The sequence below is a fragment of the Rana temporaria genome, chromosome 2, assembly GCF_905171775.1.
Source record: "Rana temporaria chromosome 2, aRanTem1.1, whole genome shotgun sequence".
Taxonomy (NCBI): Eukaryota; Metazoa; Chordata; class Amphibia; order Anura; family Ranidae; genus Rana; species Rana temporaria.
The window spans coordinates 483,617,753-483,632,744 of NC_053490.1; the positions used below are offsets into that span (position 1 = coordinate 483,617,753).

Here is a 14,992-nt window from a genome sequence, read left to right on the forward strand (position 1 = left end):
CGGACTGAAGTTCAGTTCCATCGGTTCACCGATGAAGCAGACTGATGGTCTGATGTGCCTACACACCATCAGTTCAAAAACCAATCGAGTCCAACTCGGTGATGTAAAACACAACGACGTGCTGAAAAAAACGAAGTTCAATGCTTCCAAGCATGCGTCCACTTGATTTTGAGCATGCGTTTTGAACCAATGCTTTTGCGTACTAACCATCGGTTTTGACCGATCGGTCAGGCGTTCATCAGTCCGATTTTAAAGCAAGTTCTAAAACTTTGGTCTGAAGGACAAAAGTCCGATGGGGCATACACACAGTAGGTTTGGACTGATGAAACTGAACTTCAGTCCGTTTTCATCAGTTTGAACTGATCGTGTGTACAAGGCCTTAAAGCACACCCTACATGACTGTCCCTATATCAGAGGTGCAATACATTTTTCAAAAATAAGCAAAACATTGTTAGCTGGAAATACAGGCTGTATTTCGCAACATGCCAAAACTAAAAGTTGTGGCACACTGTATTTCAGGCCACTTCCCACAACCAGGTAAGTTTTAACATTGTATTGATATGAAGACAGGTCCCAGGATGTATTTACAGATTGTGCTGCTCCAGAAATCCATCAAGATCCTTTGGCAACTAAGCCAATGCAAAAATTCAGTGCATTTAGAGTCAGATGGGGTTTTAACGTAACAAGTTAATTGGTCTTACCGCCCAAGAGACTTGAATTGTGGTAGGTGAAAGAACGACAGGATTATGCAACCGAACAATCACATCCCCCAGCTCCTTCTGAACCTGCCGATGGTCCACTCCTTGAACAGTTGGGCTTATATCTAACAGAGAAAATGTTAAGACAAAATGTTATAATATATTATAATACGTACATATTCAAGCATAGGATAAAAGTGTAATTTAGGCTAAGGACACATTGACATTTCCTGATCCTAGTTTGTATGTGCCAGCCTGAATAGTATCAGGCAGGGTCAGGAAAGCATTTAACAAGCACCCTTTTGCTAGTGGTAACTTCAACAGACATTTAGTAGGTGTCATCTGTCCTTTAGAAGGCTTTGGCAGAGTTTGGAAAACTTCAAGAGCCAACCTGGCAGGCGCTTCCTAAATGCTTACATAATGCCTAATAAAACTCACCTTTGAGTGGTATGCTTTTCAGACTAGCATTTACAACCCAAGATGAAAAAATGCTGGGCAAAATATTGGTTTTGCAGAAATGCAGCTTGTATCATATAAGGGTGCCAATCTGCATCCTTCCATCTACTGACAGATGATAGCAAAGGTTAACTAAACCAAGACAGCCAACTCTCTGTCTCTTCTTTAACTTCTTCATTTAAGCTATCCTCCACAATCACTGATTAACAATTTTAATCAAGTTATGGTATATCTGTTAATACAGACAAGAATTAGGTCATGATTCAGTAATTTTTCATAATTAAGAAACTTGACGGTAGAAGAGACTCTTCACTGATACAAGTACCTGAGAAACTGAGTGCAGGTGTATTGGCTGTAAGTGTAGAGCTATTCTGATTAATAATAACACAATCTTAAATCTTCCTTGAATGGTTCTCTCCTTGGCATTTACAAATAAATGAAACTTAGGATGCACCTGTTTAAAGAGTAATTCCAGCTTTTCAGTGAAAAACAAAAAATTACATACAATATTCAAAGTTTTCAGTAGTATAATTTTTTTGGCCTTTTTCCACTTTCCGTCTCTATGTCTTGCAATTATGGTCACCTTCAATTGGAATTTTGTCAACTTTTTAACCACAGACAGACTTTATAGGTGAGCCAAATCAGGTGATCCTAAATGTTGTTACTTTATTCCTTGTTTTAGGGTTATTAGGCTATTTTACTGAAGATAAGGAGTGACATACAGTAGGATGATCAACACTATAAGGTATCTGCTATGTAAAGCTCAGTTGTAGTTTCTTCTGAAACAAAATACCCCATGCTGCAGGAGTCAGTTTCTCTTATACAAAGCAGCAGCCTGGTTGTCCTGTGCCGTAATATAACCACTTGTGCCCCATCTCGAACAGAGTACCAATCAACAGCACCCTGGCTACCTGGATGCTGGATCGTAGGAGAGCTGGACCACTGCTTTGTGTGAGAGTGCTGCAGTCCAACTTTCCAGACTCCTGCAGAATGGGGTTTTTAACCCTTAATGCAGCACCTACCAGTTAATAAAGAGGAAAAGAAGATCAGAACGATTGCTATATATGCAGCCTGGCAATAAAGCAATACATCAGGAAGGTTTATTTGGGTCTAATGTAGGTTGAAAATTGAAGAATGAACAATGTATAGGAAAAAGTTTAGGTATTCTTTAAAAATGATCAGAAATTTAATGTAAAGTGGCTCAATGACAGAAAAAAAACATTTAAAATATTGGTAAGTTTCCTTTATCATGGCTTACACCAATAAGTGTGAAGCTGAACTCAAGGAATTGAGCCATTTAAAAAAAAATCTAGATTACTAGAGCTTAAGTCCGATGTAGTGCATGCCACCCCATGGACTTAAGCCAGCTATACATAGATTGAGATTTGGCCGGTTCAGCAGGGACTGGCTGAATTTCGATCCATGTATGGGCTGGCTGATTGTACCCAAGTCAATTGATTGGGTACAACCAGCATGTCAGATTTTTCTATATTTGGTTAATGGCAGCGGATAGCCACTGGTAGTAACAATTGTATTCATCTGGGCAGGAATGTTCTACGCACAGCTGGCAGAATACAATAGCACGGTGGTGGGAATTCCCCCATCAACACTGACTGTGTTGATGGAGGAATCAAAAAAATTCTTTCCTTCTACTTGTGGTGGAAGTAAAGAAAATCGTATCATCTATGGCCAGCCTTATCTCTTTCATTTACAATTGACAGCTTTATGGAGCACCATAAGCATAACTATCGCTATACTTCCAGTGCTCCAATGTTGAACCTTTTGGTCTCTGCTCCAGCAGTTGCAGAGTCACATTCAGCCACTGTGCCCCCCCCCCCGACTCCTTTTGCCCAATTACAGAACGCTTTGTGATATGTGAACCCAGTCACAATATACAAATGCTCCTGTGAATGGACAGCAAAGGGGAGGGGCAGACAGAGATGCTGTGTGTGAGAATACAGCATCTCTCCTATCAGAGCTCCTCTAGTAGTACACATTCTCCCAGAGCTCCAAAAACTGTCAGATGTAAACTAAAAAGATAGGTCCAAGAGGTGTCATGCACCTTGTTGGACTTTACTTATAGTATGCCAGCACATTTTACACATTAGTTGAATTCCTGGAGTTTAGCACTGAAGTAGATGTAAAGATCATTGTTTAATTTTAGTTTTAGATGAAACGTGGAACCCCGTCATGCTTTTATTGTTGCTTGTCTCTCCACAGGGAAGATTTATCCTCCTCACTGGTCCTGGTGACAGTTGTCTCCAGTACAGAAAGTGATGGGAAATACAACGTTTTTGGGCTGTTACAGAAACATAAGTGAAGGTATTGTATATCTTCTAATGCAGAAATCACGTCAAGTGACAACTCTCTCTGAATGTCTTTGGGGCAGGAAGTGAAGGGACATCTCCCTGACAGGACAGAGACAGCAAGAAAAAAAAAAACTGACAGTGGTCTTAACCATATCCTACATTGCTTTATACACTTTCTTTCATTTTATTTATTCTCTTACTTTAACCATACTCTATTTTATGCCATATGACTCATTATTAAAATATACTATGCAAGTAACATCGCTAATACCTATGTTCTGTTGATTGGAAGGGCACAAGCCATGTTAAACACAGTAGAGACCAAGAAACGACTAAAACAGCAATAATGTGATTGGATACACATAGTATCCTTAAGACAAGGGAAGAGGGAAATGGAATACATTTAAAATTCAATCTATACCTCATAACTTCATGATATAGATTCAATCAATGGTCACGTCAGCTTCATTGACAAGTGCATCCTTTGTACACTTATCAGCCAATGTTCTCATTTTCCAGAATGACCCTCTAGTATCATTAGCAAACCACTGCATTTGCCATTTAAGCAAATTAAGTTAATTTTATTTATTAGCCTGGAAAAAGTGTCAATGCATCTGTTGCCTTGGAGATTTTGCACACATGCTGAGCTTTATAGGAGGCTTTATAGAAGGCTGATATATATATATATATATATATTATATATATATATATATGCTCTTCCATGAGTTCCTTAGAAGTACTACTTTTATAATATTTTCCACCTACCCTATTTATATTAATTAATGAGGTTGTATGGATTAAAAATCATAATCAAATTTTAAAAAAAGTAGGACTTTAAAGGGTACAATACGTTAAAAAGACTTTTAAAAAAAATATATATATTTTGTTTTTAAAACAGATGTTAATATAATAAGAATATATAAAAGTGTGTTATTCCTTAGGACCATGCCATTTAAAAAAAGAGCGGTTAATATGCCATAATACAGTCATTTTACATTGTAACAACTACCTGTATCAAGCAATTATATATCACTGATCAACATTCTCTTGATCATACTAAAAATCACTAAGAGAGGGCAGTATAAAATCCTCAGCACGTTTCCTAGATCACAGATCTTTTTCCACAGGAGGATCAAGGATATTTACATCTTCATACCGATCAGATTTGCTTTGTGTTCTTTATTTTCTGAATATATTGTATACATCTATGTTTCCATTTTTTTTTTTACTTTTCCCCCCAGTTTGCTGTTATCCTGTCCCCACGTACTGTACCTTTTCAAATCTTGCTGGTTGTCATAGGTCCTCTGTTGACATATAGAGTTCCTATCTAATGTATTCTAGAATCAACTAATGTAACTGCCAGTCTGATATACTATGACAACATATTAAGCCACATTACCTTGTGTTCGCACTGGGTCTGACATCGGGCTGGGATCACTTAGGCCTTCAGCATTGATTGCTCTCACCATGAAAAGATATATTGTGTTGGGTCTCAGGCCTTTCACCGTGTACAGCGTGGTCTTCACATGATTTGCCACTGTCTGCCAACTATTGCTGACAGATTGGCTGCAGAAAATAAAAATATCAGAAACCTTTAATCAGTGTTAGAAAATGTATGGGCATTACAGATACTGAAGCATGTGATGTAGAGATGAAGACATATGAAGAGGCAACTGATGTACAGATCACTTCACTTTATCCATATAGCAGAAAGTAAAATAAAGACCTGCACAGATGGGCTACTCATATTATCTCTACCATATTGTAATCTGCTCTGGCTAGAATTGGAAGGATTACTGTGGGCAAACACAAACACACTTCACTTCTCTTGAGCAGCACAGTCATGCCTCTGATTAACTACAATAGGTAATACCTCCACTTGTGACCACTGTAATTCTACTGCAATGTCCTTGGGTGAAACAATATTTGCTTGCACAAGGACATAGTTACAATATATAAAACTGAAAGTCTTTCTGTTTTATTTAAAGGTGGAGTAGGCCATGGTTTAAACACACTTTTCAGGATTTGTATTTTATTTTTTGCTGTCTGCGTCCCTTTGGAGAGATTTTCCTTCATCTACTGCTCAGGGATGCAACACAACGTTATAGGAAATCTCTACAAAGTAAGTAATATCCCAATTGGACAGCTTTTCTGGAACATTATTCCCCATTTACCCTGTTTAATGACAGCTCAAAAATTTAGAATTTCCCACTATTTTTTGTCTTGGTGAAAATAGCCTCCAGGACCAAAGAGAGCATATATGTCCCCATAGGGGACACATGTAGCAATGAATATGTGATTAAGCGTCTAAATCTTCCCCACGCTATAATAACAAAAACAAAAAAATAATTATATATATATATATATATATATATATATATATATATATATATATATATATATATATATATATATAAAGCTTTAGCTATACCTGCACTTTAATGTTTGAGGGTTACACTGCAGAGGACATACAGTACATGTGACAGGTACCATGAAATCAAGTATAACTGCTACTCAGCTCTATCACTTATTAACAGCTGTGTGCCAACAGAATATTCTATATAGTAGGCAAGTCAAACTCAAATGATACATTGGATCTAATGGCAAAGGCTTTGATTTAAGGCCACTGCATAGAACAAGGTGACACAGTAAAAACCTATGTAGTCCTCCCTAGCGCCCTGTAGAGCTCCCCTCTCATGTGTTTATTTATCTTAGCATTACTCCCCCAGTCCCCATGACGGTATTCTCTTCTCCACTGACCCAATAAACCTCTATAGAAATGAACAGGACTGTTGTTGGAACATCTCTAAATGTTTATATACAGGTCTATGATGACTAATTACACAGGCACGGTCAGCACTAAATAAGATTTTAGTTTAGAGAAGGAAAACAGCAGAGTTAACATTTCAGTATAGCCTTCAAGTTCCAAACTGAACAAGGCTATCCCTCCATCTCGCACATTCTCTAATTGTAAAAATAAGATGGTCAGCAGATCACTTTGTTGAATGACCATGGCCAAATGTTGGAGCTAAATTGCCCAAAGCTGCTACCCCACTGCTTGTGTATATTGTGCCTACTCCTTGCTCGCTCCCACGACAATCTCCCTCTCATGACATCCCTGGCCATTAGCCTTTAAATTTGTAAAGAAAGGAAAGTCCACACAAGAAGGATATTTTCCCTGGCCATTAGCCTTTAAATTCTTGAAAAAAGGAATGTCCACACACCACACTATAACTTTAGTGATGTTCTTCAAAGATGGTAGTGACATATCATATCACATAGACATACTGACAGATTTCTTCAGCATATATCACTATACACAAAAATGGACAAGCTATAACATTTGTGAAAGCTGAACATTGCAAATCATTCATAAGCCATCTTCCCTTAGCATCTCCTCACCTTGGAAGCACTACAGTGTTTGGACCCATCTCCCTGTATACTAAATCTGTAGCATTCTGCTGTATTCAAATCGAGGTGAAGAATCCTGCCCTGTCAACCAAAATTAACAAGATGCCTTTTGTAGTATACCAGTCACTCTTTCTATGTCCCACTCCATAGCTCCACCCAGTCGGGTACACTCCCAGATGTCACTTTCAATCTCAGTGGCTAGTACTCAAGTCAGCCTGGCCTAAAAGGTCTTTTACATCCTGTTTCCAATCCTCATAGACCACGTTTTGAGTCAAGGTAACTACAGCTGGCTCTTCAAGGGGTTAACCTATCTCACTGGGCCTTTGGCACAGGTCAGGGCCTTTTCAGTGGCTGACTACATCTACATGGCTGTAGGGTGTTTGTCTCCCATGCTTCGTTTCACCTAAGGCTTCACCCACCCTGGAATTTATATGGGCAGAAACTTCACCCACTACATGCCTACAGGAAGGCTTTGTCTAAAAGGGGACCTGACACCCAATTACACAATTTCCTATTACAACACTAATTTGGGACAGAGCCATGTAGTGACAGACTAGCTATCTGCACCTGCTTTACAACCATGCCATCACTTATTAATGGCCAGGTAGTCATATATGCCTCAAAACTTTATTATTTCTCAGGAATAAAGAATGATTTAGGAGTGTCTGTGTGTATATATATATATATATATATATATATATATATATAAACACACCAATCGCTTTCATATCAGCATAACAGTACTGGACCTCCTGTGCTATTGGATCAATCGACCAATCTATCTATCTATCTATCTTTTTACTTATACTTACAAAAATGGTCTGTAATGTCTAAATATAAAAATTATATTCAATTTTTTCTTTAAAACTGCATTAGGGAGGAACCACTGAAATAAAAATAGTTTTACAAGCACACCTATCAGGAGAATCATTAAGAAGTCTCGATCTACTGTTGATTCATGCTAAATTGCTAATGTCTACTGCATACAGGCAGCAGTGCGTGTACTGTTCTCCTAAGTTAACAGTATATGTATCCAAGAATGAAGCATCTGTCAGAATGTCACGGAGACGCTCCGTGGTTACGGAAGTATTAAATAACCATTACCATAATAAGAAGAAGATGGATTACTACAGCAACTACCTGACCAGGAGAAGGGCTTCAACAAACAAAAACTCACTTTATTGCCTGGTTGCTCACAGCACTAAGTGACACTCCAAAAAAAAAAAATATATATATATATCAGAACAAAAATACCTCTACTTAAATGGTCACTGGCCAGGTCCTGCCATTCTGGCATCTCATTTGTGTGTGTTTGTTCCCACACTCAAACATGTGTGCATAAGTGTGAATGAACATGCATGTCTGGTACTGGCTTTGGCACCAAGTGCCCTATTTAACCACTTCAATACTGGCCATTTTCACCCCCTTCCTGCCCAGGCCAATTTTCAGATTTCAGTGCTGTTGCACTTTAAATGATAATTGCGCAGTAATGCAACACTGTACCCAAATTATATTTTTATATGTTTTATATGTTTTTAAAAAAAGATAGAGCTTTGTTTTGGTGATATTTAATCACCACCGAGTTTTTAATTGGGTTTGCTAAACAAACAAAAAATGACTGAAAAATTTGAAAAAAAAAAAAAAAATCTTAGATTCTGTTAAAAAATAAGTACATTTTCTTCTTCACTGATGTGCGCTGATGAGGCTGCACTAAAGTGAACTGATGGGCACCATTTAGGCTGCACTAATTAGGAGGCACTGATGGGAACTGATAAGCTGCACTGATGGGCACTGATAAGGAGGTACTGACGAGGCCACACTGATGTGCACTGATAAGCTGCACTGATAGGTAGTGACTGGCACTGATCAGGCTGCACTGATAATCAGGGCACTAATGATTAATGCCCTGATTATCAGTGTAAACAACGTACTCATTGTGCCCTGTCAGATTTGCTAGTTATCTGCTCTCCTTTCCTCACACAGAGACAGCATGTGAGGAAAGGAATGCTGATAACCAGCAAATCTGTTTATATGTTACCAGCTGAGATTGGACACAGCTGGTCATTTAGTAAAGGGCTGCTGTGATTGGACCTTTACTGCAATCTGTAATTGTCCAAAGGACACAGGGTCACAGTCCGCGCCTGATGCATGCCCCAGGGGGCCCGCAGGAGGAAGCGTGCATGTGGAAAGATGTCAATGGATGTCCTCCCTGAACTGCAAAGCCACTCTGTCGCAGGAAGGAACCAGTTTAAGTACAGCACAACTTACAGTTACTGGTTACAGAGTGGTCATCAGCTCCTATGACTCAACTTGACCCTTGTTCTTCTGTGTTTGACCCAGCCTCTTGACTTTGCTATATCCAGGTCTTCCACTGATGACTGATGAGTTTGCATTTTGTGTGCAGTTTCATGACTTCTTATACTGACCTCGGCTTGGACTCTGGCCTGGCTTCTACTTTCCAAATTGATATCTCTGCTGCCTGGCTGACTTCTACTCATCCTGATTATGTCTCTGCTTCCTGCACCTGTGGGTTTCAGTAGCTAACCTTCATACCAGTCTTCTGAACTAGATTAAGTTGAAGAATCTTTAGCATTTCATCAGTATTCAGACTGTCTTCAGATCGCCTGCTGCTTCTGAACCTATACCACCCTTGTTCTGCTACACCATGTCACCAAATTCATTGGTTATAGGACGGAAAGCATAAAGGAGGCTCTCAAGTCAATTCATTGACAGCTGGGTATGTGACAAACTTTGCCTGATGGTAAAGAAAAACTCACTGACCTCACTAAAGTACTCGGATTAATGACCAGGTTCTAAACATTCCTATATTGTCCTTTAATATAAGAAAACACACCATGTGGTAGAATATTCCACAGCCTAATCACACTTAGACCCATAAAACATTAGGTAACCCTCAGAACATGCACCTGCTCCCACAGCATCGCTTAGTTGGCTCAAGCACTACAGAATCTTGCTCAGAGAGTGAGCAGTGACAAAGCAAACTCCTGTTGGTCTGACAAGTAAAAGAGCAATGCTGCAGGACAGTTCTATCTGCTTTCTTAACATTGGAAAATTGGGGCCACTAACAGGACTTCTAATGTAAAAAATGCCATTCTTATACTGATGGTAAATATGGGCCAGATTCACGTAGAATTGCGGCGGCGTAACGTATAGTAGATACGTTACACCGCCGCAAGTTTTCATCGCAAGTGCCTGATTCACCAAGCACTTGCGTGAAAACTTACGCTGGCAGCCTCCAGCGTAAGCCCGCGTAATTCAAAGGGGCGTGTGCCATTTAAATTAGGCGCGCTGCCGTGCCTGACCTGCTGTGCATGCTCTGTTTTGAAATTCCCGCCGTGCTTTGCGCGAAGTGACGTAATTTTTTTGAACGGCGACGACGTGCGACGTGCGTAGCGTACTTTCGTATTCCCGGACGTTTTACGCAAGACACATTTTTTTTAATTTCGACGCGGGAACAACGGCCATACTTTAAACAGCACATACGTGTGCTGTGTAAAGTTAGGCCACCTAAAACGACGACTAACTTTGCGACGGGAAATTAGACTAGCAGCGACGTAGCGAACGCGAAAAACCGTCGTGGATCGCCGTAACTACTAATTTGCATACCCGGCGCTGGTTTACGACGCAAACTCCCCCCAGCGGCTGCCGCGGTATTGCATCCTAAGATCCGACAGTGTAAAACAATTACACCTGTCGGATCTAAGGGATAACTATGCGTAACTGATTCTATGAATCAGTCGCATAGATACTCTGAGAGATACGACAGAATATATGAGATACGACGGAGTATATGAGATACGACGGAGTATATGAGATACGACGGAGTATATGAGATACGACGGAGTATCTCCGCTGTGAATCTGGCCCTATGTCTCTCATACATACCTACATATTGGTCTTAAAAAAAAGAAAAAGGTATTCACACTATCCTGATACAAACCTACACTGTTACTAAAAGCAAATAGGCTGTTTACTTTGCAAGAAAATGTGCCCCAGAGTTTAGTGAATGTGGTGAAGCTCTGGTGACTCATCCAATCAGATGCAAGCAAAAATACAGCTTTTTTATTTTCTTTGCAAGTGATTGGTTATGCTTTCATTCATTAAGCTCTCAGACAAATCCCCTACAAACAACAACTTTCCGTACAGAGTAAACAGCATTTGCCTTTAGCAAATCAATCAAAATAATTGTATTAATTAGATCATTGTTCGGTTTCAGCTATGACTGACAACAGTAGTAAATTGATAATCACATTTAGCTGCCAACGATAGTTACTACAGCAAATGGACTATTATTATTATTCAGGATTTATATAGCCCCAACAGTCTGTACAGTGCAAGTAAAGGGAGACTGTACTGTTACAATATGAGTCAATACAAGAGGATTAGTAGGGCCCTGCTCCTGAAAGCTTACAATCTAAAAAGATGCAAATGCTAATTGGAAGCTAAAGGGATCATTATTATTAATCACATGTGATTTTTCTGTCATTTAAAAACAGAATAATTAACGTGAAGGCTCCCTGTTGGAAGCTGTCTTACCTGAAAGCTTCAATTATATATGATGTCACAGGCAGGACCCCTGGTGTGCCCGGCTGCCATGACAAAGTGACGCTGTTCTTGCTGACATCCGTAACCTGAGGCTTTGACGGCGATCCGGGCAAATCATTGATATCAAAATTCTTGCTGACAGTGGCACCAGCAGATTCTAGTGGTAAGCATAGAGATCAGGGTTATACACTTAAAGAAAGGCTACAATTACAAGGCCCTGTGCTAGCATGTGTACACTACTTACCTGTTACTTCCAGTACCGAACTCCAATTTGTCTCTCCGCTAGAACTTGTGGCCACACAAGTGTAAGTGCCAGAATCGGCAGCCTAAGTAAAAAATTTACAATTATAATCAGCAGAAGTTTCCATAATATTGTATTGAAGGTTCTATAAAAATGACAGCAGGGGGTACGTGTAATTTGTTAATAAGGCTAGGTTAACATACTATATCTACAGGTGGGGAAATATTGTGTTCTCAATCTGCAGAAAAATTTGCTGCACTTTAGCAGACATGCGGGGGTGCCATTAATTGTTAATGGCACCGCCACACATTGGCAACTGCGGCACATTTTCATGCATGCCAAACAGCATGGTTTCAAACCGCCAAGTGGTTTGATGCAGCGCAATTAAAAAAAGCGCCAGGGACAACTTTTCCATGTTTCTGTGTGTAGGTAGCCCATTGAAATGACTGGGCCGTCTACACACAGAATGCACGTCACAATAATGTGAACCTATGCTGTCCTTTCTAAAGATATGGCTGTCCTTAACATGTGCCTTGTTGTGCAGAGGTGCAGAGGTAGTACATATCTACATTACCCTTTCTATTTTTTTTAATGGAATAGATAACAGCAATAGAAGTCTTTGTGATCACCATTATCTCTTAAAGTTGCTCTGGACAGCACTAACAAAAATGTAGGAGGGCTACTGGGAAATAATGGGTGAAAGTTCTCCTTGAGAGATAGACAGGTGGCATAACTCCATTTACAGCTATATGTAAGCAGTCTTTTGGAGAATGACTCACAGCCTACACTGAGATTTTAAAGACAACCTTTCTAAATCCCTGAATATCAGTGCAATCTCTTTCCTTGTCTAAGCCACTTCGCCAGAGAACACTGCGGACAGAAGTCGCTTACGTTCCAGGAGTTGGCTCGGGATCACTGAGCTCCTACCTTGACTGGCTGATTTTCCAACAACTCCTGGGGACCTTGCCTATTCATGCGCACTATTTAATCCAGCAGTACAATAAAAATGCATTAACCTTTGTGGCCAGTGCTTGCCTTCAGCATGAAGTGGGAGGCTAAATTGTTTACTCAGGGAATGCTGACATTCATTTTTTAATACATTCCATTTTGCTCAGTGGAAGTTAATAATTAATTTATGGTCACTGAAAGACAGTGACAGACATGAAGTTTAAAGCACTTTCCACTGTAACCAGTGTATGAATGAGACAGTGAAATACTGAGTATCTGGATGTACAAGAGCACAGCCTTTTTCTATAAGTAGTTTTTTTGCAATACTGTATATATTAATTATGTCTAATGAATGACCATATATTAAAGCAATACCTAATATTACCTATTAGAGCATGTTTAGACAATAACATAAAATCTGATTATAAATAATAATCAAAATAATTCAGTTAAACAATTAGTTCTTCCATAACCAATGTTTCAGTTTCTGATAAATCGATAAAAGCTTTCAAATGGTTACTCTAATCATTAACCCTATAGTGTATATGAACCTGAAGGGAAATGTATGCAATACGCGCACTTCCTCACCAGTGTTCACTCACATACCCTAGCAAGAACTATAACAAAAATCCTATATAAATATAAGAAAAAATTGTAAATAAATAAAACAATTAGATCATATAATATACTACACCTAAGGATTTGTATACATCAATTATATAGCTAGATTTGACCCTTTAGGCCATGGGTACTCAACTTGTGGCCCCCTCAGCTGTTGCAGAACTAAAAGTCCCATCATGCCTCTGTCTTTGGGAGTCATGCTTGTAACTGACAGTGGCTTGCAATGTCTCATGGGACTTGTAGCTTCGCAACAGCTGGAAGGCCACAGGTTGAGCACCCATGCTTTAGGCCACCTGTTAATATTAGCCCAGTCATTTATGCACATGCACATGTCAGAAATTTACTTAAAGTGTCACTTTATTTTCCCTCTATTGCTGTTCAGATATCAACCCAAAATTTGGGAATTTCCTTTGCTTTCACTTTTGATTATAATAGTAAATTATATTAGAGAATTAGAGAACATTGATCTCCCTGTTGGGGGCACAAACAGGAATGAAACCTGACAAGGTACTCCAATCCCTCTCCACTATATCCAAAGCGTACAAAAAAAATGCAATTAGTGACACTTTAAGATACACACAGTACTGTACATATAGTTGAACAGAAAATATTTGCATATAAATTATTGCTAACCTTTAAAGATTTAATCTGCAAGGATCCTTGATCAACAATAGATAGTCTTGTATCTCTTCCCATAAAATTAAATCCTTCTTTTAGCCAGCTGATAACTGGCATGGGCTCGCCCGTGGCTTTGCATTTCAAAAGCGCCGTACCATCAACTGCCAATGTCTGATTGGCTGGACCTTGAAGGATTATTGGTGGTGGTCTATCCGTTAACACTAAAATAAAGCAGAAGAAAAAGGTAATAAAAAGAGGCAGAATATACATAACAAGGATATCATATAAACCAGCTAAAGAAGGTATAGCATAATTAAAAACCCCAACAGTTATTGCAGGTCCAGTTTAAATTCCAGCCAATGATGGTTAAACGTTCAAAGGCAACATCTTATTTGTTGCTGTAGTTGACATTTACCTGTACATTGATAGGGTTGGAATGTGAGCTACCATTGTTGTTACATCATGCCCTTTATGTTACTTTTATGAAAGCATAAATTAGAAAACTGAGCGGGCTATTAGCTTTATGGCAAAAATCTCTGCTCATTTGCATATTTTTCGATAACACATGTCATTTATTTTAACTACCTAAATGGTTATTCCATAATGCATTAAATGAGACAGATCAATAACAGATTAAAAGTATTTTTCGCCAGGAAGAACACTCAGCTACAGGGCTCTTCGGCATCTTACATCGTTCCAGGCTTCTGTGACATTCAGGTCAGAGGTTAAATGAACACTTAGAGGTTGCAGTCAGGTGTGAACTTCCATACTGCCATTTAAAGTGGGCCAGTCAGGTATCATCTCAGGAGCCTTCAATTTTTTTTCTGTGTTAATATCTAGAATGTAGTGTTGACTTACAATCTATTTTCTGTATATATAAAGACCATTTTATAGACCATTAATTATAGTTAAGGTTCACTGCTTGATCAAATGTGTGTCATAATGTATACAGTATAATTTGTAAGAATATCTAAGATCAAGCAACAACTATAAAGAAAAAAACTCTCTAAAAGCACCAAACAGGACAGCCATAATTTTTTTGTAAACTAAGTAACAGCCGTGACAGTTTACTCTGATTGCTTTGTTTTGTCATTTCTTAGAATAAGGGGACAGATCTGGACTAT

At 39.0% G+C, this 14,992-nt stretch overlaps 1 protein-coding gene across 21 annotated transcripts in view; it reads right to left on the reverse strand.

The window, feature by feature from the left end:
• Positions 1–14,992, reverse strand: part of ROBO2 (roundabout guidance receptor 2) — a 1,260,761-nt gene that overhangs the window by 112,154 nt on the left and 1,133,615 nt on the right. For all 21 annotated transcript variants that reach the window (XM_040338780.1, XM_040338787.1, XM_040338783.1 and 18 more), the window contains 5 exons: positions 13,884–14,089; positions 11,685–11,766; positions 11,432–11,597; positions 4,863–5,029; positions 702–823 (listed from right to left, as the gene is read on the reverse strand). In XM_040338780.1, the coding sequence (XP_040194714.1) occupies positions 702–823; positions 4,863–5,029; positions 11,432–11,597; positions 11,685–11,766; positions 13,884–14,089 (743 nt within the window). The remainder of the gene's footprint in view (positions 1–701; positions 824–4,862; positions 5,030–11,431; positions 11,598–11,684; positions 11,767–13,883; positions 14,090–14,992) is intronic.